The sequence below is a fragment of the Fulmarus glacialis genome, unplaced genomic scaffold, assembly GCF_000690835.1.
Source record: "Fulmarus glacialis isolate BGI_N327 unplaced genomic scaffold, ASM69083v1 scaffold16500, whole genome shotgun sequence".
NCBI lineage: Eukaryota > Metazoa > Chordata > Aves > Procellariiformes > Procellariidae > Fulmarus > Fulmarus glacialis.
Window position 1 is genome coordinate 8,247 of NW_009185937.1, and position 25,299 is coordinate 33,545.

General features: G+C 37.8%; 1 protein-coding gene across 1 annotated transcript; it reads left to right on the plus strand.

The window, feature by feature from the left end:
- On the plus strand, positions 1 to 22,933 carry SACM1L (SAC1 suppressor of actin mutations 1-like (yeast); the record flags this gene model as incomplete). The annotated part of the gene is given in 20 exon segments (XM_009585311.1): positions 1 to 98; positions 1,706 to 1,780; positions 4,314 to 4,441; positions 5,657 to 5,806; positions 8,384 to 8,443; positions 10,043 to 10,076; positions 12,856 to 12,957; positions 13,747 to 13,832; positions 14,019 to 14,105; positions 14,563 to 14,631; positions 14,722 to 14,801; positions 16,794 to 16,892; positions 19,519 to 19,559; positions 19,562 to 19,641; positions 19,868 to 19,937; positions 20,027 to 20,099; positions 20,558 to 20,651; positions 20,736 to 20,828; positions 21,532 to 21,589; positions 22,279 to 22,933. Coding segments are annotated over 20 exon segments (1,714 nt in total), but the record flags the coding sequence as incomplete, so codon positions are not given.
- Between the last annotated feature and the right edge of the window lie 2,366 nt (positions 22,934 to 25,299).

The window sequence follows — 25,299 nt, forward strand, 5'->3', positions numbered from 1 at the left end:
GCATATAACACCAGAGAAATTCTTTGTGGAAGCTTGTGATGATGGAGCGGATGATGTGCTTGCTATTGATAGAGTCTCCACGGAAGTCACTCTTACAGGTATTCTCCTCACCAGTATTTCTTAACATAGGCCTCTCTTGTCTGTTATTTTACTCCAGGCACTCCCAGAAGATCTTCAGAACCTTAAATTGATACTGGGAGAATTGTTTTTATCTTTAGTTACTGTTTTAAAATAGTGCTTTGTATTCTACCCTGCAAAGAACTTTGTTTGAAATGCCTTCTCGCTGTGGGATTGATGCTGTGGGTAACCAGGGTGATGGTGCTTGCCTCTTTTTGGTAAGACTGTGCATCACAACAGTAAAAACTGACTCATCCAGGATAGTTGGGATTGGTGCTACAAGTCCAAGATTAAATATAGGAAGGGTTGAACACTGGACTTCTGTAGCTTTTGCCGAATTGTCTCAGCACTGTCTTTTAATACTGAAACCTGAATTTTCATAAAGCCTCTAGAAACAAGAACAGTAAAAAAACCCTCGCTGTAAATTTAGTTCTGTTGCAAATCTGGATTCAAATGTCAGTGCAAGTAGTCTTAAGCATACTGATGCGGAAGTCTTCAAAATTTTAGTTTAATTTTTTTTAAGAATGTGAAATTAATGCATAAAAACAATCAAAGAACTTGCATTAAATGACAACAGGAAATTAAGGCAATGCGTGACTTCCCTTTTGATACTTCAGGAGTTTGTACCTCAGTATTACTAGTCTCTAAACAGACAGAAATGCTACAGTAATATTAATATAAAAGCAGTCATTCTTTTCCTTTTATTAGGTCTCTTGTATACCTCCTGTAAGAGCAGTGTGCTCATCCCACTGATAATTTTGGTGTTGTAGTATAATACTTCAATTTCTCCTTCAAAGTTGTCCCTTCAAAACTGTAGAGATAGCTGTCCCAAGCCTTTTATTAGTCTTCATCTATTCTCATTACTGGTGTTTTATCGGATGAACCTGCGAAGTTTTTAAAGCAAAGGAAAAATCAAGCGCTGTCTTTCTCTGTTCTCCAAGCTCTGGGAAAATGCCTAACTCTGGTGTGGGTGTTTTGAAGGTTTTTTTTAAACTTCTCTAATATACCTTCAGCTATTCTAGAAATATGGATAGATGGAAGTTTAACATGCTAGGACTTCTAATTGATATTTAGATACCTGTTGGATCTCTTGGTATGTTGTTTGGAATACTGTATCCCTTGCCACATCTATGCTGTTTTGCACAGATAGACCAAAAGTAAACTATGTCTTCTGAAATGGAAATAGGCTGAGGCTCAGAAGCAGCAGTCAAAAGTGGAAGGCACAAGCACTTACGGTTTGTTTGTCCTTGATGTCTTGATGTCTTCAGAACAAAAAGTTTCTGGAAGTTGGCAGGACAATACATCATTGAGGAGTCTACTTGCTATTACTACTATCATGTAAATGAGCTTGAATTTCTTCAGTTGAATTACTATTTTGATTAAATAACATGAGAAATTGGGTTAGAGTACTTGCACATCCTTCCCCCCTGCCCCACATCAGGCTTTGAAATTCTGATGCATTGCTTCTCAAGACTCTAGCAAAACTTGAGATTTGACCAAGAAGCTTTAACAAACCTAGTTTAATCATTTTCTGATATAGTAATGAAAGAAGCAATCTGAAATTCTGATGTTTTCTTCTGCATTTCAGTTAAGAAAGATGTTCCCCCTTCAGCTGTTACAAGGCCTATATATGGTATTTTGGGAACAATCCGGTTGGTGGCAGGTAAGGAAAATAGAACTGCGCTCTTTAAAAATAACTAGGCAAAATATATTGCTAAAGAAGCTTTGAAGACAAAAATAGTATTTGCAAGTATCTGAGGTTACACTTTCATCAGTATGATGGGCTTTCCTTGTGGCCGCTAGAGGATGGAGTATCCAAATACAGTTTATCATGAATGTTCATGTACGTCTTAAACCTGTAGCTGCTCTAAAGGTAGGGTTAATTGACAGCTGGTTGAGTTTTAAGGAATGCATTTCAAATGCAAGCAAAGAGCTTCATCTACTTACTCTTCATAACTGTTTTAATCTTAACTATAGGATTTGATGCAACAGTCAAATATTGGGTCATGAAGTTTGACTTTAAATCAATAATCTTGGTACACAAATAACTGAGTGTGACGGAGTGATAGACTAGTAGATGCAGCTGTTCGTGTAACGGTTGTGTTCCAACAATTCTAAATTTTAGGGAGTTGTGGGTTAAGGAAAGAATAAGCTGTCTGCTTTTTCTAAGTATCTCAGTGGACGAGATCTAAACACAAACTGCCACAAATAAACCTGATGCATAAAGTCTAAACTTCCAGGAAAGTAAGTGTGGCTATTCAAAAGATCTTTTGTGGTCAGACTTTATTAGAGTTTGAGACTAACGTAGTCTGAAAAAAGATGTAATAAGGAGTGTGCATACCAGATAAAAGTCTCCATACGTAGAGTGAACTTAAATTGCAGTTCACTCATAGCAGTATTCTCAACTGAAGCAAAGTATCATTATGTTAAATGCAGTAACTTCTGACAGGGTCTTAAACTCATGAACTTTATATGCTTATATTCTAAAGAATTGTGGATCTTGCAGAGTAAGAGCAATGTAATGGACTTAGGTACTTGACAATGTCTTGGGTACTTGACAAGCCCTGACTGTTTTAAAACTGAACTGCCCCAAAAGGGAATTTTCACAACTTACAGGCTTGGTAATGACTTTCATTCATCTGACTGAATATTATATAAAATGTAGAAGTATGTAACTTCTTTTAATAGCCTGTTTTTTTTCTTTCCACCCCCCAAAGCTTTGCATTGATTGCTAGCATACAGCTGTCAAACTGAGGATGGTATCAGTTAAAGTAAATGTTTAAGTGTTGTTAGGCAGTCCACTGTTATTTATTAACTGTAAAACTGTTCCATATCTAGCAATTCAGTGTCTTTAACAAGCATAAATATTCTTCACCTTTTACAGTACTAGGGGAAAAAAATTGCTGAAGTAATATCTGAAGCTCTGAAATCTAAACAGAAGGTTCCATACCCAAATAGGAAAAGACAATATGCAAAATTCGTGTCAGATTAAATGTATCTGTTTGTGCAGCATCTTTATGGCATAGTTGTGAATGTAATGTGCAGTTTTTATAAAGTATCTGGATGCTTCTGACATACCAACCTAAAGCAATACTTACAACTTGAGATGTAAACATGCTAGAGCATTCTTAAGTGCTTGAATATTCCACCCAATTAAAAGGTATAACACTAGAACTGCGGAGGTAAAAAAAGTGGGGGTGGTACCTGTTCTTTGACTAGCTATATAGACTAGATACCTGATATAATAATTCACCTGTCCTTAAAACTTGGTGTATATGTAGGTATAGTAGTAAATACAAATAATGGGTAAACTTGCTGCACACAATGAACTGCTTCTGCTTTGGCATTTATACTTCTTTGTTTTAGTACAAAAATGTACTAGATTTGTAGTTCTGTACTTCTGCATGGCCTGCTCATTGTTTTGCTCTATAAAATGCAGATGATGAGACATTTTTATCTGTCAGTATCCAATTTAATAAAGTAACCTTTTTCTTCAAAAACAAGATGGCACTGAAATACGATAGGCTTGGAAATAAGGCTATGTTGTGTTTACCAACAAGTGTAAATTAATTGCTTTGAGTGAACTGTCATGATTATGTTTTTTCGCTTTGTTACTTATGCAACCAGGAAAAGAGCAAACTTCCTGTCTTAAATTATTAAAAGAAACCCCCCTCTCTTTGCTCCATTTTGAAGCTATTGGGATAAATATTTTTCTCAGGATAAGATGAAGAGGCTTTTTGGATTCTGAAGCATGCTTCCTTTTGTGTATTTCTGACTTGCTCTGTGCTTTCCAAACTGCATTCAAGACCATTGGTCTCTTTCAGCACTTGCAAGCCTAAAGACTTTCAGACTGTCTCTGGTCTGAAGTAAGATTAGCTGACACTTTTTTTTATCTTGTCCATTCTTTTTAATTCCTTAAACTTAATGAGTAGCTCAAGATCTGTGAGCATAGAGAAGTGGGTAGCTTAGCAAGTGCGTTTTGTTCCTGTTTCAGCCCCTTACTGTTAAGAACATAAGGTCCTAGGTGTAACTTGAAGAAACCTCACTCTTCCCTATTGGTTTCAGTTTTCTGGTATGGTTATAGGATGTTTTTTCTTAATATATGCATGTTTGTTTGTTTTTTTAAACTTCGCCCTTTCTGATTTATAGGCACATATCTTATTGTTTTTTTAAACTTCGCTCTTTCTGATTTATAGGCACATATCTTATTGTAATAACAAAAAAGAAAAAAGTAGGTGAGATTTTCAGTCATGCAATCTGGAAAGCAACAGACTTTGACATCCTCTCCTACAAAAAGACCATGCTGCACTTAACTGATATTCAGGTAGGTGGATTGATTAGGGAAGTGTGGGGGAATGTTATCTTATGTTAATGTCCATTACCACGGGACCCAATTTGATGAAACTATGAAAATTTTTTAAGAAGCTCTTTGAACTATACTTTTTTCTCTGATTTATTCAGGCTACTACAATTGATGTAATATTTGGGTATAGATGTATATAAAGTTATGTCATTCAAGATAACAAACTCACATTGTGCAATTTAGAATATCATCCCCAGAGTTTGATCTGCATATTGTGCATTTTTCTCCCTTTTAAGGTGGTACAGTATGGGAGGATGAGGTGGACTGTCTTGCTGCATCTCTGTTCTTGTTCCTAAATCCTGTATCATCTTTTCTCCTCTGAGGACCTTCGCGAAGGCTTTGCTTGCCTGGCATATTGCAGAGGTGTTTTAGTGCTGCTTTGTAATAGATCGCACAAATGCAGCCCATTACAAAGCAGGCTCCCTGAGCCAGTCCACAAAATCACAGTACTCTTCCTGTTACGCCTTTCTCACAGCTCTACTATTCTGATAGCCCCCTACAATAAGCTGCCTTGCTGTCATCTAATTATCTGTGTTGCTTAATTTATGGAATTGTTCAATTACATAATTACCCAGCAGGGAAAAATTGGTTTTTTGGTTTTTTTTTTGAGAGGGAGGGAAAGGATGAAGATTGTTTAAAAGAGATACGTTGTGGATTGATAAAGAGTAGATAAGGGTGTCTAACCAATGGAGCTGAAAGGAAATCTGATGCTCTTTCAGGAAAGGAATGAGGTTAATCAAACTTGAACCAGAACACAGATTAGCTATTGGGGTAATCTTGACAGTAAGTTATATACTTTCTTTTGCATTGCCATCTTGTCTCTGTATGTTGACTGAATGGTTTTCAGGGAAACTAATGGCTTCCTTTTTGCTTGGAAGTCACTAATATTAGTTTAATATCAGTAGCTATTTACCTCACAGGAACACTGTTCTCTGCTCTCCACTGTTCTTGCAGAATCTGGTTGCAGTGTGCTAGCTGTAAGTTATCAGTGAACTGGTATCAAAATTGCAATCTCATCGTTTCCTTCTTGTGTGGTAATCTCTGGATGATGTCATGTGTTGCTAGAGCACTAGCAAATTTCATCTCTTCAGTTCAAAAAGTAGTGGTAGCTCACGAATAATATATTTCAGTGGTAATAAATGAGACCTCTTTTGTCCTTTTTTCTCCTCTCAACAGTTGCAGGACAATAAAGTATTTCTGTCAATGCTTAGTCATGTCTTGAGCGTGGATGGATTTTATTTCTCAACAACGTATGACCTAACACACACTCTGCAACGGTTAGCCAACACGAGCCCAGAATTCCAGGAAATGAGCCTCCTAGAGAGGGTAAGGATTTCATTTTACTTAGTGTCTGTCTCAGACATTGCCAATCAGTTCTGCATGGCTTAAGTTTAGTTTATGCAGCTGGTGTCTAAATGATGTCAAAACAAACTATCACAAACTAAAGGAAACTTTACATAAAGCTTAGGATGGCGTTGCTGAAATCGGTGGTCCCATTACACTTGAGATGAAACCTTCTTTTTGTTGTTTTTTTTTTTTTACAATGAATTAATATGCTAAATGGTAGCGGATACTGTTAAAGCATTTATGGTCCTCTGTTAAACTAAAAATGGCTTTACTATTTTAATCATTAATTTAAACTAGTGAAACAGATTGTTGCTTAGATGCAAATCCTTATAATAGAACTAGCAAAAAATAGCACTATGTTGCTAAACTGTGTAACTAGACTATCTCTGTGATCTTGTCAATCGAGTTGTACTGGGGCAGTTCTCTGGAATAAGATGCTGACAGTGAGAGGAAATAGAAGCAACCAAGCAAGTGTGCAAAGTACATTGAGTCAAGTTACAGTTTGAGTTTGCTTCGTAGGGTGCTTAGAATAAGGGTGGAAATTGCTGGTCTGTAATGCTTCAGTACACAAGTTTGTTCAGCATTGTGGCATTTTATTGAAACTGTTAGGGGTTGTGGCTGAACATACTGGTCCACCCTTCCTTAAGTCTCATAGCTTGTTAGCAACATGCAGTTCTAGAAATCTGTTCAGATTAGAAGTACTTTCTGAAGTCTGCTTTAAATGGATTTAAAAAATTCAAAATAAATGAAAGTTTGCCTCTGACTTCAATATTGAACAATTCTAACTGCAACAAGAAGGAACTAAGCAGAAAAATGAGAGAAAGCAAGTCATTCCTTTAACCTAGAATCGGGGGCGGGGGGGCACAAAGTGGAATAAATGGCACTTGGCTTCAAATTCTCTTCCAGGATAACATGAACAGAACTGTGGGGTTTATGGCTGTTGGCCCTAGGATGTTGCATTCTGCCTAAACTATGCCTATTCCTTATGTTTGAAGCATGAATTTAATATGCTGCTTTTGTCTTAAAGACAATAGAATCACACAGCCAAATGCAATTTGAACTTAAAATTCTCTTGTGCTTCCAGAGTTCCAGAATTCTTAGTCTGGTAACTTACTATACTGCAGTGTAAACAAGGTCTAAACTGCTTAGGCGCTGAAATATTGAAACCTTGGAAGTCAATAGCGCTTTTTCTTCCTTTGCTGAAGAGGTGGCAGTGGAGTCATGAGATGTTGTCTCTTCGTTACTGAAACTGTCTAAGCTGGGGAAGCAGTACACTTTTTCCAAGATTAAAAAAAACCCAACCAAACAAAAAAAAGTTTAAAAATCACCTTATAGTTGGGGATTATTTTGCATTATCAAATGCTGCTCTGGCAGTACTCTTGCCAGGGAGAGCAGTTGCTGACATGAAAGGATTGGTTTACCTTAAAATTGTGGCTCTTCAGAAGGTTGTTTGAAAGGCAAAGTACAGTAAAAAGGTGTCAGTAAATTCAGATGTTAGATGGTTAAAACAATTTCAATGTAATTTCACACTCATGTGGTTGCAGTATAATGGCTTAACGAAAGGATGGTGGCAATTTTGGGGCATCTCCAGTTCACCTCTACAGGAGAAGCCTGGCCTGTGTTTGGTGTGTGGGTGTTCTGATTTGATATTTGTGGTGTTTGTTGTTGGTGCGGTGTTTTTTTTGTGTGGTTGTTTTTTTTTTTTAAATAGTACTGGTAGAAGGAAACAGCCCCACAAAAGCATCATGTCATGTTCTTTCACTAGTTCAAGATGCTGCAACTAGGATTTGATCAATTCCTGGCATGTAGTTGTATTTGTTGTTTTCTATTAGACAAAGGACTGTTCGAACACTGAGCTTGAATTAACCCTCTTACATTCAGTGATGTATCATCTGCCTGCCTCATCTTGAAGTTGAGATTTATACCACTTCCCTGGAGCCTGCACTATGTTCTGCAGCAAATGTCACTTTTGTGACTAATCTGGTAGCTTTCTGGAATGTGCTCAGCAATGTGCTCAAGACACTTTTGAGGTGAATTAGAAGTAGGGAATACGCAAAGTTGAAGAGGATCATTTATGCAGTGGAATATAAATACTTTTGTCTTTTAAGCTACAAGTATTGTTTAACATTCGATTCTCAGAATTGTTGATTATTGCATACAGGACTCCTTGCATTTTTACCTTCTGCCCATTTTAGGAGTGATACCTTACTACTGTTCTTAAAATTTTGGATAATCTCTTCAAGCCCTGGTTACTTAGGGCAAAGACTGGAATGTTCTTCCAATACTGCAGCTCAGTTGTTAATGGTTCAGCATGCCTGAAGTGTCAGGCAACACCCTTAAAGATTGGAGAGAACTGTTCTTCTTTTAACTATTTTTATTTTATTTAGACTTCTAGTTGAGGTTATGAATGGTACTGATGAAAGAAGGACATTCCATCTCTATGTACATCTGTTCACCTAAACTTGTGTAATGCATGGATACTATGATATTCCCTTTATGTTGAATTGAACAGAACTGACAGTCTCTAAGAGCATGTTGGCTTTTTTCTTGCTGCAGGCAGATCCACGGTTTGTATGGAATGGACATCTTCTTAGAGAATTTGCTGCTCAACCAGAGGTAAACACTTTGTAATGATTATATTAATATACTCTTACTGTAAGTATACAACAGTTTCCTATAATTCTGTCTCTTATTTCAGACAGCCAGAATCTAGTATAATGTGGCTATTCATCTTCTAGTTTAGCACAATGACAGTCTTCTGCTTTCAAACTTCCAACTTTATGTCAATGTCCTCAGTCGTACATATAGTAAAGCTGACTCTTTGGAACTGTCTGCATTTGAAGATACTGTGCTGAGACTGTGCTCATATAAACCAAAGGGGAAGTCACACTGCACAGCATATGCTTCTCAAGCTTTTTTAAGTTTAGCTACTTATTTATCTTTAGGTATAGGCAAGGTTCAGCTCATCACTTTTTTCTAAGACTGGCTAGCATCTTTCTCCATGAGTGCAGTTTAAACTCCATTTGTCTAGTGAATAGGTCATAAAGCTGATAATTAAGAGTAAGACTGACAGTTTAGATTCTTCCAGTTTATTTCAAAGGAAGACTAGCACAGTGTAACCTTTAAATTCACTTAGTCTAGCAAATACAAGTGCATGACCATGAGCCCCAACTGTAGTACCTCAATGGCCAGACTGATCTAAGCTCCTTCCTACTAGACACTTCAGATGTGTGTTAAACTTCTTGAATTGTCTGCACTACAGCAACCTTTTCTCTCTATCGGTACTTCTTACTTATCGAAGTGAGTGACGCACTGCTGCTATTTCTGTCTCGGTAACCTGTGGAGATGTGCCCTTACATTAGACAGCACTGTTCCAAAAGGCTGGTTTGTGCAGTGCTTGTGGAATGTGAAGATACGAATCAGAAAAGGGCTGTTGTGCATACTCCAGAGGCATATGACTGGGTATATGGTTTGGATAGTGCTAAGCAAACAAAGCGTGGGAAATGAGAGAGAAGCTGTGGTGGGAACAGCAAAGAAAGCCAACTGTGGCTGGTTGGTGAAAACAGACGTAGGAGGCAAAACACAGAAGTTGAAAAGGGAGATAACTGATATGTGAGGGGAAGCGTGACCTAATACTGACTACAGGTGGCTTGCTGTAGTAACAGTTTTAGGTAATGGGATGTGGTATTTCTGAACTTCTAGTATTGGAAAATTTTAATGTTAAATTTCTTTAAAAGACCAAGTTATTCAGGAGTGGCAGGATGGGAAAAACCCTGGAACAAGCATTTCAAGTATTAATCACATAGAAGTATTCCTTACTGAAGCCCTGTGTTGTTTACTACTATCTCTGCTTACATCGTACTGTGGAGGTACAGCAAATACCACATCGGAAGGTTTTCAGTGTGTACTGCTTTATATCTGGCATCTTTGTAGAAGAGTAAATGCCATGTATAGGAGGACAAAGCAGCTTTGGTTTTTTGTCAAGGTCACTTAATTAGGATTAGACTTCACTTTTTCCCTGCTGCTGGTAAGGGTTACATATGTTGCTGTTTTCTTTGAACTTTCAGAATTACTGCACCCTAAGCAAAAAGTATAGGATATAAAGTATATAAAACTATCAGAAACCCTCCTAGACAAAGCATAGTCACTCACTTACCTTTTTTGGCTGCTAGTATTTAATATTTTTAACATGTATTGTTTGTGTGTGTGTTTCAGATCCATAGGTTTGCTACGCCTGTGATGCACGGATGTATCCTTCTATGTTGTAAAGCTCAGTGCTGAATATGGTAATCTAACAGCAGCCACATCAGCAACCATTTTGCTCTATTGGCTATGTTGGCAACTACAACATAGAGTGTCAGAATTAAGTTGTAGTTTGCTCAGATATGAGCATTACATATTGTTTGGTAGCCCACTGATGTTAACTCACTTGAATATTCTGCTTTTGAGGCTTAATGGATTTAATTTTACAGGGATGACTTGCATAACTGTCTTTCAATGGGATTGAAGGTTAAGATGAATACGGCAAATTCTCTCACATCAGCCTTAGTACTTTTTATCTTGCTATAAGGATACATTCACTAAGTATTTACTTTGGATTTAAAATAAGGGAGGACAGTTTTGACTTGAAGGAGTGCTTATGGACGTTCCCGTTGATGAATAAAAGGATAAGGAGTTCTACTGAAGGCTCCTGGAACACTTCTAGCCAGCTACTTTTCCTGCACCAACACTTTGGGTAACAGCCTTTTTAGCAGCAGTCATGAGTTTATTTTTGAGAAGGGGTGTATGCTGCGAGTAAGCCTAATGCTTTCTGGAGGCAGTGTTCCTCTGCAGTGTGTGATCAACAGTAAGTCCCAGGTGCTCTTGGACTGGCAGCTTGAAAAGGACTGGCAGGACTGGACAGAGCAACTCATGACACATTCTCCTTAATTGCTCCATTGCAAAGGCCCCTTGGGTGTGTGCAGGGAACAGTTTCCAGACTGGATCGGTTGTTCTGGTAGGACTGTTAACAACTGGCACATCTCCAGTCCTTCTTTCCTGTGACTTCATTTAATGGAAAATGTTGCAGGAGTAGGTGGAGAGGCAAGGCAAGACAGCAAAAGGGAACTGTCAGAACAACCCAATCCTTATCCTGCAAGTCCTGGGTGGAAGAGTCTGGGTGGATTGCAATTAGCAATTGGCAGACTGCAATTAACACCTTCCTCTGTCCCATTTTCACTATATAAATAATTAGAATAAGTAATGTGTGTTTTGCTGTAATTCTAATACTAATCAAACACCTTAGAGAACCCAGGAATTCAAAGAAACTGGATTTTTAGTGATGAAAACGCTAGGAAGAGCCCTAAGCAGAACTGTTACAGTGCCACTAGCAGTTATTTCAGTAAAATCAAAGACTCGTTACCCCCACACCCACCCTACATATAAACCTAAATATATTTTGTTCAACTATCTGGGCTGGGGTTCTAGTCTTGCAGTGATAAGAAATAATGGGCTTACTTGGGTAATCGAGACTTTGATCATCTAAAGCCTAAACTACGTTTAATATTTGCCTTGCTGCTCAAAAAAAAAACCCTTATAAAGAACAATAAATTATGTATTTTCCTTTTTTTGTGTGTGTGGAAAGTAGCCAATAGCAAGTTGCCATTTAAGTTAGGACAGAGATTGCAGACAGAAGATGGGCTGACTACTGCTAAACAGCTAAGTTTAGAGGTAACCTTTCTTTGCAGGAAACTGTTCGTTGTACAAGTCTTGGATTAAAGGGTGTAGGACCTGGCAGTAATTTTCCAGAAAAGCAGAGGAATAGGTCTTTTTCACAGTCTAATTTAAAATTGTGAGAACATTCTGGATTATGTAGGGCCAATTTGTATTATATTTTTTAATTTTTAACAAACAGTATTAGCACAAATGCACACATAAATCAAGATGTTCTGTGTATGCAGTCAGTGTGCTCTTTAACATAGCTTAGGTGCTCATGTGTGACACAGCTGCTTTATGTCCCATTTGAATCATAAATGCAGAATCACTGTAAAATGTGCTATTTTAAAAAAGAAAATACATCTTGTTTACTTTACCAACCTTAAGACAAAGTATTTAGATTCCTCAAAGAATAGAAGACCGCAGCACGCTAATAGTGCAGCTTGCAAAAATTGACCATTTTGATCTTTTGCTTGCTTTAAAGTTGTAGGTTTCAGTTTTTTAGGGGCAAAGGATGAGAGTCTGTGAATCTACTGGCAGAAGTTATTCATGATGAATGCTGGTCTCTACTAGACTTGATAGTTTACTGTAGTCCAAATAAAGGCAATTATAAGAAGCACAGAACAAGACTCTCAAACCAAAACTACTTGTCAGTGACCCCTGTTTGTTGATTAGTCCCAGATTATGGTGTATCTGCCACTTTGGGTATCCAGCCTGAGCAGGAAAGCGTTCTTACCTAAGAAGCTCCCACTGGAGACTTGGTATATGTTCATTCTTTTTCTTGGCATGGATTTGAAAGCCAGTCTATCTTGCTGCTAGTTCTGGCATCTGTAAATGGGATGTATGTAGCACTTACAAGTGCAAGGTATAACAGCCCAAGATATTCACTCTTCTAAAAGCCTAGACAAAAGTTTTGGAGTGGTATTTTTTGTTAGAAGTAATAGGGGCAAGAAACTGTTAAAGTAACTTAATAAAATTATGGATGAGATGAATGTAGCACTGAATAGAACTTCAGAAGTCAGTCCATTTAATTATATACATAAGACGATAAGACCAGATTAATCTTCTTTAGAATCCTGTTTTCTCAAAATTATAGCAGTTTTAATGTGTGTTCATCAGTCACGTCACCTATTGCCTATCCTTTTGTGATACGCACACCGATCCTAATATTAAGTTACTCTCTCTCAAGTGTAATGTTCAACTGTTACTGGTGTGAAAAATGTTTACAGGTTTCATTGAATGTGGTTGCTTGGTTCCTTGATGTTTCCTACCTCTTGATATATCAAAATATCCTAATGAAATTTTGGGGGTTTTTCCTTAGTGTTATTCATTAGTCATCACTATGCACTCTTGTTCTATTAATGGCAAGTGTTTTGACTGGCTGCTTGTTTCCAGAAGAAGCTGTTTCAGGGCTGGTGTACGCTACTATGTAAGAGGTAAAATGGCAAATTGATTTATTTTAAAATAATGCGAATTCCATCTGTGCATGTGACTTACCTTTAAGAGTAATTTCTGTATAATGACTTGAACAAAAAAATGCTTATAATAGTTTGTCTCAAGAGGTCCTTGCTCCAAAGAAGATATTAGGGACCTGTATGATGAATTGAAGCATGTTCTGGTATTTACTAAAACTGACTCGTCTTTATTCCTCCTAGAGATAACTGCAAAAGTTTTGTAGGCATTTTTAACACTTTACTGTTTTTATTGGAGTTAAATGCAAATGTGTAATAGCCCTTTTGGCCTAGCAGTAAATTCAACTAGAGCATTATTGGTGCTAGCAGGGGAGCCCTGAATAGTGGTGTTCTCTAATTGTTTCAAGTTAAAAAGTGAACAAGGAAATGGATTTAAATTCCTTTCTGTGTTCTTAGTCCCAGCATACATGCTTTTGAAGAAATTGGTCAGTTTCTGCAGTACCATTGCTATTGAATTGTGAATATTTCAGTGTCAAAGCACTCATGTTTTATTTTATATTAAACTACTCAATTTTGAGGACTATAAATATCAATGTGTTAAGCACAACTGTGCTTCTTCAAGTTAAATTTAGTACAGATCATGTTAAACTTTTGCCAAAGGTGTGTTTAATTTACCATCTTCCGGCAGCTCTGTGGTATTTTCATGCTTTCTGTGAGCACTTAAAAGGGAAGGGTTAGGAAGCCTTTTGCTGATATACTGTCACTGTTCTGCAGCCAATCTGAGCTGCTTAACAAGGTCTTTCTCCTGCATAGGTATTGATTCAGAAGGACATGCTGCTAACTTTGTTGAAACAGAACAAATTGTGCATTACAAGGGGAGCAAAGCATCATTTGTTCAGGTAAAGTCAGTGTCAGGAACTGCTCAGTGGCTTAAGATATATAGATAAATAGCTCTGTCTATGTTTCTAAATATAGATTATATATAAAATATCCATGCATACAAAAAACAATCTAAACCATTCTGCTTTATTTGGCAAGTAAGTCCATAAGTTTTGTTGCTTAAAACTATTTCCATTCTTTTGCAGACCCGTGGATCAATTCCTTTTTTCTGGTCTCAAAGACCAAACCTCAAGTATAAACCAAAGCCACAGATCAGCAAGTCAGTAAATCATGTATGTGAGTGTTTGTGTCCTGGGGTTTTAATGTATTTCTGGGCTCATGTTTGTGTAATAGGGTAACAAACTGTAATCAGAAGAATAAAAATCAGTAATACTGGATTGAGCTTTATGTTTAAAAAGTAGTAGCAAGAAGCCTTGTACTCCTTAAGATGAGTTCAGAGCCTGAAAAAAATTCAGTCATCAGTGGGGCTAGTTTCTCTTTGGTTCTTGTTTGCAACTGTTTTAGTAGCTGCACAATACTTGTTTTCTGTGGCTTATTTAATAAGGAGAGCTGAATGGACTGTGGGGATGAAAGTAGAAATGTATCAGCACAATAGAGAACATCAAATGCTTTTCTTAGTTATAAAACTACCTATGCAGTATCATAAAAAAGATGACTGTAGTAATTTCTTGTAAATCACAGATCTTAATAGTAGTGTACATCTGTCAACACATTTCCTTTCTCTTCTAGATGGATGGCTTCCAAAGACATTTTGACTCGCAAATAATTAGCTATGGAAAGCAAATGATTGTTAACTTGGTATGCTTTCACTACTTCTTCCTGAAAAAGCTGTGGTTCTTTTAAGCAGAGTTTTGAGTAATACTGTCTTTTTTTTCTTCTTTCTTCCAGGTTAACCAAAAAGGTTCAGAGAAGCCTCTTGAGCAAACATTTGCAAAAATGGTTAACAGCATGGCAAATGGAATGGTCAGGTACATGTGAAGTAAAATGATATATGTTCTGTGTTAAAAGTAGAGCATTGCCTCTGAGACCCAGAGAGTGATCAGTTCTTGGGGGGCCTTTACCAACTGTCTGATTTGTTTGAGTTTTATTTTTATGAAGTAACTTGCATATGACCAATGCCCCTACCTCAGAGCTCACATTCTAAGCAGAAATGAGACCGTGAAGCAAATATGGGACAAAGAGAGGAGACAGAATAAAGAGGGTATCTCAGAGGCAATGGTAATGCCGGTATTGGAGTAATAGTATGCTATGAGAACTGTGGAGACCTTTGGCATTTTAGGGAAAAGAAATCATGCCCTCTAGAACTAGCTTCTGGCAAAAGGGCTTGGTAACATTGCTAACTTAGTAAGGGAGTGCTGAGTGTGAGCAAAACAGTATTGGGATAAAGGAGGAAACAGTAAGGGGACCATGCAATTTAAATGTCTGGACCTCAGTCTAACAATGGACCAAGAGAGTAGAGAATGCACTTTAATCACAAGAGAAATTCCATCTCTGTGGGAATCCTGAGTGCAGTACACAATTTTACAACCTGCCTGTGCTTGCTTTCACTAACTTCTAGAGGGCGGGCTAGCATCCAACTCCCACAGATACTTACCTCTACCTTTTCCTTGAAATTGCTTTATAGCATTACTATCACTCATGTATGTCAAAGGACAAAATCCTACCCATAAGCAAAAAGGCATCCTGTTTTAATAAGGATTCACTTCTGTCTAAGCATAACTAAGGAATTGCAGAGTATAATCAAGATGCCCTTATAAATCCTGACATACTTTGAATTTTTTCCAAGCTTTTTTCTGCTTGTGTGATGTTGCTGCCTTCACCAGGGTAGTTATAGATGTCTGTCTCACCTCTATGTGCTTCTTTTACTATCTCAGGGGTGCGTTTGTGTGTTATTGGTGTGTGGGCGTGGATTTTTTTGTTTTTGTTAAAAAAGACCACTTCTAAGGTGAGCTCTTTCCTTGCTCTCACACCTAGGTTGATATTGATACCTTAGCTATACAAAGCTTGTGGAATTCTGTGCATCTTTGCTATAAAATCATGTGGTGGAAACCAAGATGTAAAATTCTGTCAGGGTGTGTTTTAGAAATGCTGCTTGTTCTGTATATGTTAAAAAGTGGTGTTTGTCAGCCCCGTTTTCTTAATGCTGCCAAAATCCATTTTCTTTGTTAGTCAGTTTTGATAGCGTTTACCTGCCAGACTAAGACTTGAGTCTTCAGTGTATACATACCATCTTTCTTCATGCAAATAGTCTTGAAAACTTGGCAAATAATAACTTTTGGATTATGAATACTTGAGGAGAGGAATGTAATGCCCCGTAATTCACAGCAAATGTGTGGGGAAAAAAAAAAAGTTGATTCAAACACCACTCATCTAGAGCACTTCTTACCAGGAGTGAATTGGCTGTTAAAGTCTTGTTCCGAGTCAGTAGCTGTTTAATTTTCTTATGACAGAGTAGGTTAGCTGTTTGAACAGAACCTGTCTCAGGTTTCTAGAGAGCTATCAAGGGAATTATGGTGCATGCCAGCAAAGAATGTTGCATTTCAACACCTGTGTCTCTTTCAAAGTGAACGGAAGTTCCTAATGCTTAGAAGAGAGGAGGGCAAAAGAATCCTGGTGGAAAAAAGGGAGATGAAATCAGATGCATATCCCTTTTGTACTTTCTGGAGGAAAAATACTAGCCAGAATATAGAACGAGTAACTTGGAACTGAATGTGTGCTTCCCCAGACTAGTGGCATCTTGTAAAGAAATTTAAATGCTGTCACCATGCACACTAAGGGTGCAGCCTCGGGAAGATCACAGAGCACTGACAAAATCCACAGATATTTGCTGGAAGCCATCTCTAAGCAAAAAAATCCTCTGTCACAACCTATTTTATAGATCAGCCCTTCCCTGTGGGGTTGTTGGAGTCCTTCACTGGAGTACATATGTGATCTGAAAAGATGCTTTTCTCTCTGAACAGATACATAGCATTTGACTTCCATAAAGAGTGCAGTCGGATGAGGTGGGATCGACTTCAGATTTTGATGGATCAACTAGCAGAACAGCAAGATGAGTTTAGGTAAGGCTCTGCAGTTCTTTTTACTTCTGTACTGTTAAAATGAAACTACTTTCTCATAGTTTCTATTGTCTGGAGTTAAGGCACAGTAAAACAGACCTGTAATCTTCTATAAAGAAGATACATTCATATGCATTAGTGTTTCCATATCTCTAATCTCTTGCTGATACCATGTGCAAGATTACAGACCTGGTAGTGGGTAATATGTCCCAATAAAATGGTTCTGAGAATCGTAACAACCCCCATTGTGACTCAAGAGCTGCCTTTGTACCGTTGGGTAAAAGGTTAGACAAAGAAATGAGCATGCATACAACTGAAGCTATTTTAAAAAAAAAGTCTCCTTAGGTGATACTTTTTTTTTAATCCAAGAGTAATTCCATGTGTTGTTGACAGCAAACTGTCCTGCTACACAGTGTCAAACACTTAGTGCTCCTTCCACAGGCACCCGCCCTCCTTTTAAAAGTGTTTTCTCTAACACACATTGTTTGTGGCACCAAACCTTGGCACTGGCACTGATCACTGATTGTTAGCCCTTGCTAACATAAGTAACCTACAAGGAAACAAATTCTCATTTTGTTTAGTCATATAAAAGTAGACTAAATGTCCAAATCAAGTTAAATCTTTGAGTCCCACAATTGTGTTGTTTTAAGCACTTCTTGGTCTTTGCTACTTGTAGACATGTGGATTGTTAGGGAAATGATTTACTTTGTTCTGCTTTTCTGATTGCTTCCTTCCTGTTCCTGAAGGCTTGTGCCTAAAGTACAAAGTAGATTAGCTAAAACATTACAAAACTGGCAGTGGTATATTCTATCCTAAAAAAAATTAGGTGAGCTGTGGACTAGAATAGGAGTCTCATGAATGAAATCTCTTACCTGGAATGAAGGCTGTGGGAATAGTATAATTAACCAGATGATAGTGAATATTCTCTGCCCACCAGCAAAAAAAAAGCCTAAAAAACACCTGAAGAGCTGAAGAATAAATTGGCTTTGGGCACTTCAAATAAAGAGAAATTAGCATGTAGGTTGCCTATGCAGCAAGGATCCTTTATTCTTAGAGTGAATACTGAATCACATAACTTGTTTCCTGTCACCTGCCATTGGAGGCTTACAAAAGAACCAGGTTTGCTTGAAATGAAGAAAAAGAGCGGGGGGGGCGGGAAGGCCATGTGTCTCTAAAACAAGATACAAAAATGAAAGTTTTTTCTTAAGATTAGGTTGGCTCTACCTTGGCTTGTTTTGTTTCATCTAGAGTGACTATTGCTTAATATTCTTAGAAAATAGTTCTGCAACCCTGAGGAGGTAAACAAATCTACTTTCTGCAGGTTAAATACAGTTGTGAAAGACCTATCAGAAAGGAGAGCTGGCTTGCTGGGTTTAGGAGGGGGAGGTGTTTAGTTTGGTGAGGGTTTTTTGTTTTAATTTTTTTAGAGCAGTAGGAGATGCCGCGCTTAAACTATCTTATTAACCAGAAATGTCTACTCTTCAACTACACTAATTATCCTAATATCAGTTCTAGGCAAAGTTTGGGGGGGAGGGGGGAAAATGAAGATTTCACAGGTGTTATTGTCTCCTTTAATCATACAACAATGTAAAACTCGGTTTAACAAAACTAGTTCTCCAAGAATGACAAAAATGGGTCTTGTTAACACAAGGTTGTTCAAAGTAAATGTATATGCTTCTAAGGCTCTTGATTTTAGTACTGCATGACTCTTAAGACTTTATAATCTTAAAATGCTGTGAAGTAACAGTGGATCATGTGCTAGTCCACATTCAGAGTTCATAATTACATAATGGAGTAACTTAATCTACAGAATATGATCTGTAAATCTTTAGGCAACTGGAAGTTTAATGCTGTGGCAGAAGGACAAGTATAGTTTTGTCCCATTCACACATCCAATTGATAACTTGATCAGCATATTTGTTTTGCCAGCTCAGTTATCAGAATACTTGCGTGCAATTCAGTATTTAAAATGATCTGTTTGTTATCAATTACTAGAAACACCTGGTTTAGTTGATTAAAAAGATTGAGGTAACAATTAGCATATGCAGTTGTAAGAGGGAACCTCTGGTTCCCCCAGAGGTTCACATAATGGAGAGAAGAGTAAGTGACAGTAGCACATTTCAGTAGTGGCCTTAAAGATTTGAATACCTTCCTGGAAGAAGTATGCCTGACAGCTTATGTGACTTTGTACACAGTGGTGACTGGATTGAACCAGGTGACCAGGTATATACAAATCTGGTTACTTCTGCTGTTACACTCTGCTAATGATCTTGATATCTGTGGAGCTAGGACCCTGTAATAACTGAAAAAAATAAAATGTAAGTCACTGATTTTGTACCAGAAGCTGCTCTTCCCAGTGGCACAGAACTCAATATTGCTGGTTGGCTCTCTAAATGTGAAGAGTGAATACTGCCCTGAGATTACTAAATGTTCATATCTCGTTGCTGTTTTTCAGCATCTTGTGGAAGGGGAAGAATTCAGGGAGGCATCAAAGTTCAAAGACATGGCTAAGAACTCCTCATATGCTCAAGACAGCTGTGTTTTGCTTGCTAGAATATTCACTTCTGAAAACATGTGGTTTATGTATGGACTGTTATCTATAAATACTTAGGTGGATTGTATGTGTTAGTTATTTTCTAGTTGATTCGGATGGTAAAATTGTGACTCAGCAGGAAACTGCATGGACTGCCTTGATCGGACTAATGTGATTCAGAGCTTGTTAGCACGCCGATCTCTTCAAGCCCAGCTTCAGGTAAATACTTTATTCTTGTTTAACAAGCTGGAAGAGGAGAGAGGCTTTGTTGCAAATGGAAATGTAATTTTAATGCTTCAATAAGAGCTTGCACACTTGAGTTACTGTACTACTTACTTGAAATGCATTGGCCAGACTCTAGTTTAATAAACACAGCTTTTTCTGAAAGCAAATCCTAATTTTTCTAGCGAACTACTATCAAACAAAAATATGCTTTTTGTTTTAGAGGCTAGGTGTTCTGCACGTTGGACAGAGAATTGAAGAGCAAGCAGATTTTGAGAAAATCTACAAAAATGGTAGGCTGTTTATAGAGTTCAAACAATCACTTTTTTCCAAACAGAGTACATAACTTCCTTAATCTTTCTTTATGTTTTCCTATTCACAGCATGGGCTGATAATGCTAACGCTTGTGCCAAACAATATGCTGGAACTGGTGCCTTAAAGACAGATTACACAAGGCAAGTCAGCCTTTCTTGTAAAGGATTTCTGGGTTTTTGGGCATGTTTTGGATTTTCTTGAAATCTCTTCGTATCTGAGAAGGTTATTAATTTGGGGTTTAGACCATTAATGACTTTTGCAATGGTTCAAGTGGTAAAATGTCATACTAAAATTTACAGAATACCATTCTTCACTGTGTTTATATGAAAGGAGAAAAGGCTATCTGGAAATAAAACCAAGAAAATGTGCCTCTTCAAGGAATATTATATTGTGGGATGGAGAGAAGTGTAATTTTACTTTCAAACTTTGTTACAAGTATGTGTGGTAATAATGCAGAGGCAGCACTAGATAAATGTATTTACATGCAGGTATTCATTAAACATAGTACACATTTGAACAATGAAAGAACTGTAAATCTGAAATTATCTTCCTGAATTTATAAATCTATTTTACAATTTTTTCAAAACTTTTTTCGCAGAACTGGGAAGAGAACTCAGTGGGGCTTAATAATGGATGGCTGGAACTCATTAATACGTTACTACAAAAATAACTTTTCTGATGGATTTAGACAAGTAAGTTAGGCTTTTAGCTGTGGGGAAATGTATTTGATAAACATTGCTGTGCATTTTAACTCTTGCTCTCCATTTCTCATCCAGGATGCGATTGATCTTTTTCTTGGAAATTACTCAGTGGATGAAGTAGAACCTGCTAGTCCTCTACATGTCAAGAAAGACTGGAAGTTCTTAGCTGTGAGTATGGAGACTTTATTCATGATTGGAGAAACACATACAACCTTTTAGTCACTTGTTTCATATGACTAAGTAGAACTTGTCTATTTAGTAATGAAGCATCCCTATAATCTGGTTATGTTTCTATGATACCTGCTTATAGGACTAAACCCAGACTGTTCCCTTGACAGAAAATGGAGTGTCCTTGAGGTATTGAAAAAACTGCTGCTTGCTCTCTTTTTTAAATCTGCTTCATCAAGTGCAAAGGGAGAAATTCTGCTAGTCACCACCAATGACTGTTTCCTTCTGCAGAAGAAACGTGTGAAGATCTCTTCTCATACTTCATGCAGAAGCATAGACTGTAACATAAAAAACCTTTTTTTTCCCTTCTCCCTTGTGTGTTGTGAAATGGGATTTGGGGACACTACAGCTTTAATTAGTGGCTGGTGTTTTTTTTTTTTTTTTAAAAACCAAAACACAAACCTCAACCTCTCTTTTAATAGATAGAAGATGTAGTTTAATTCTTAACCTAGTTATTGAATGCACTCTTCCAAATTTTGGAACTATCTGAAATTTTAGTTGTACCTGACAGCAGGTGAATCAGCAATTAAATCAACTTTATTGCAAAGCAAGTAAATAGCTTTGCAGTACAGGCCATCTGAAAGGAAATTAAGGAATATATGTGCTACTATATCAAGTGAATATTCTTTTTCTCTTTCCCCAGTTGCCTATTATTATGGTGGTTGCTTTCTCCATGTGCATTATTTGTTTGCTGATGGCTGGTAAGTCACTATTGAGTTTAATTTCACAAAATTAGCTTGCTTATGTGTGGACTTTCTATAAATGGTTACTGGAAACTATTCAGTACAAAATTGCTTCTCAGTCATACTAAAAGGTGTTTGAGTATGGCTCTGGAGATTGAGGGTTAGCAGTGTATCATTAATGTGGAAAAACCTGAGGTACTATAGAAAACAATGTTAAAACTTTTGTAGAAGTCACTTAAGGTGCCCCCAAATTTAGTTGCACCTGAGTAGACATCTAGCTTTATTATAGGCTGGATGAATCCCCAGAAGAATACCTATCCAATTTTGGGCAGAAAGACAGTTCAGAAAAGTCAGATATAGGCATAAGCCTGTTCTGATGGATGTCCCCCTAATCAAAAACTGTGTTGGGAGTTGTGAAGGTTTTTGCCTTCTGCTTTTCCCTTGAGTTTTCTAACACTAGTGCCAACAGTCCTTGACTCTCACTTCTGTAGCTGTCTGTTCAAAATGTTCTAAGAACTGTGTGGCAAACACAGTTTTCTTAGGTAAGGAAATACAAAAAGAAAAGACCCCTGTACCCATGAAGGACTTCTAACTTCATTTGACAGCAGACCTCTGAGGGAGGGCTTGAAATATTTTGCTTTTGTACTAAAAACACTTCTCTGGTAATTGGAGATAATGAACTAAAATGCTTATCTGACTCTTAACAGGTGATACATGGACTGAGACACTGGCCTATGTGCTTTTCTGGGGAAGTGCAAGCTTTGGAACTTTCGCTATCATCCTTTACAACGGCAAGGATTTTGTAGATGCACCCAAGCTGGTCCAGAAAGAGAAGATGGACTGAATTTGTGTGTGTGGAAAGCGGCTTGGTACTGAGGATTCCTCTAGCCACACTTGGAGTCTCTACTGACCTGCTTTCCACACCGAATAGTGGTCTTTTTAACATTCTTCCTTGGCAGCATGGGGGGTGGGGGGGAAAGAAAATCGTGTCTTTGGGTGGTGGTAGCTTTCAACTGAGACCTGACTGGACAGCTTAGTTGCAATGGTCTTTGGAATATTGCATTAGTGGAGGGGGCTCCACTCTTACTGAGGTAATGCAAAGATGAAAGCCAGCTTTTTGGTGTCTGGAGTGTTTTAGGGCATAAGCGGACTGCTTGAGCTCATAGTCCACCTGGGCTGTTTCAGCTGAATTTTTGGTCTTTGGCTTGACCGGAGAGCACTCTGATGCTGTTCATGTGTCAAAAAACCCAGATGTTGAAGCACTAATAATGGAGCTTCTAGTCGTGGTCTCTAAACAAATACGGCTTCATACCAATAAAAAGTGTACTTCCAAGACTTACAGCTGGATTACATTTGTTGTGATAAAGTCCATGTAAGGAGTCCTTTGTGCATATCTGTGTGTGGATTCTTTTCACTAAATATAAAAGATTTTGGAATCCTAATGCTCTTCTAAAATGAGCTTTCTGTCCTGTCTTGTTTATCTAGGATTGATGCAATATTCTACTAATCATTGTTTGGGTGAAAGGACAGTGTAATTGGATGTTCCTGAAGTTGCAAATGTCTTGCACTGTTTCAATACTACAGTCTCCAGATGATGATTCGTTAGTTAGTGAGTTAAAATATAGAATTTTCTTCCTGAAGATGTAAATGAAATCAAAGAATGTAAAAACCCTTTGCAGTGTTTATTGAACCTTCCTTATGCTAAAGGTCCAAAGTATTCCATTACTTTAAGGATGGGTCACAACGTAAAAGGTGAACTTCATACTGTTTTGCTAGTCAGCTGCTTCTGTTCTTGGTTATGTTGAAATAATTTATGAAAGAAAGAATAACAACCTGAGGAGAAAGCATTTAGTCTAAACTCCATGTTTGCACTTGGGAGCAGCAGCTTGCTTTTCATGCATGATACTGTAACACAATCTTTAAAAAAAAAAAAAAAAGGAAAAAAGCAGCTACAGAATAATTTGTGCTGGTTAATAATAAATGTGTGTCTTTAAATTTAGTGCTTCCAAGCTGTATAAAAATAAGTAATCCTAATCAAGGACCAATTTTAAACTATTTTGTCACTTATTTTATATGGTTTGTTCAAAACCAGACATGGAACTTGCTTAAGGCGCTGTGCATTGTTTAATATTTCCTGTAAGTACAGCTGTATATTCAGATTGCGATTATAAAATGTAAATGGGGGGAAGGGAGAAACATGTAGAATACTAGGAGTAGCACAGTTGTCACTATTGAAGCTAGAACACAAAACACTGATACTCCAGTGTTTCCTTGTGTTATGACTGAAAATATGTACAGATTTTTGCAACTGTTAACTGTTCATTTTAACCTTGAATGTTTCTGGAGGCCTCTCTGGGTTTTGTGTAAACATAACTTGTTTGTGAGCACTAGTATTTGCAGAGTCTCTGTTTGCTTCTAGGTGCTGTAATGGAAATACCAGTTGACAGTTAACTGGAAAATCCTCTAACTTAAGATTTTCAAAGGTGAACTCCATTATGGGCACAAAGTACAAGAACATCATAGACTCGGTATTTGAAAGTAATGGTTTTGATGGCTCACTGGCAGGTGGCGTTTGAAACTTGGTTCGTTGTCTTACAGTCTAGAACTATATCTTTGCATCTTTGAAGAGCTTGTTGCAGCAAAGACCAAACTTGAATTGCTAGTATAAAAGGTTTGTAAGACATAGAAAAATGTAGGTTTTAGAAGTTGAAGGCACCTGTATTTCAGTGCTTTGCAAAGAGTCTGTATTTCTAAAATCAGAAATGGTGTACTCATAAATGACAATAAAATGTTCAACTTTTCTAGATACACTGTTTGTGGTGCATTTTGTGCTTTGGAGCAGACATTTCCCAACTTGTTCCTTAGGAGCCGTGTCTCAGCAGAAGGATGCTTTGGTTTTGTCTCTGCTCATCGCATATGAAGATCTTGGTATTCTGTGCTTAAATATTGATGATCTTGCACCCCATCCTATGTAAGAGTTTGCGTTAGCGTCACGTTCCAGTCTTCATTGCCCTGTCTGGATCTCAGTCTGAGAGCTTCGGTGGCTCTATTTCTCTGGTGCTTAATTCTAAGTGTCACCTCTGCCCAGTACTGATGGCTCTTCACTTCCTCCCTCATGAGGCTGCTGCAGGGGTTTGTACTGACCACAGGTGAAAATTCAAGCTGTCTTCTCCCTTTCCCTCCCCCACTGCAGGCACCCAGCAGCTTCCTTGTGTGTTATTTTTTTTCATTGTTTTCCTGTGTTGTGTTGGACAGTTGCATCGGCCCATCCCAAACTCGAACTTGAAAGGCGCTTGCCCAAATGTGCAGGTTCTGAGCTGGGTTGCTGATGAAATGATACTTGGAGGAGCCGGAGCCTAGTGTGTCCGTTTTAAATTGATCTGGCTTCACTAGATGACTAGCTTCCCAAACTCGGACAAAATTATTAATTAAAATTTTGGATCCTGAAGCTCTAAGTCTTTTAAATAAATGAATTCTTTAAAGGTTGTACTTTTTTGTTTATTTTGCGTGGAAGCTTTTTTGAAGCTCAGAGCAGGTTTAAAACCAAATAATTTAAAAATACTTGAACTAAGTTTGTCTAAAACGTAAGGCAAGAGTAGCTGTGAGATCTTACGAAAAGCTTGGCTGTCACAGACCCAGGTGGAGCTCGGTCACCTCCGCGCATGCAGCTCCCCGCTAACGCCCTCTCTCAAGCGCCGACTTTCCCCTTTCAGCCGAGCTTACCCCCG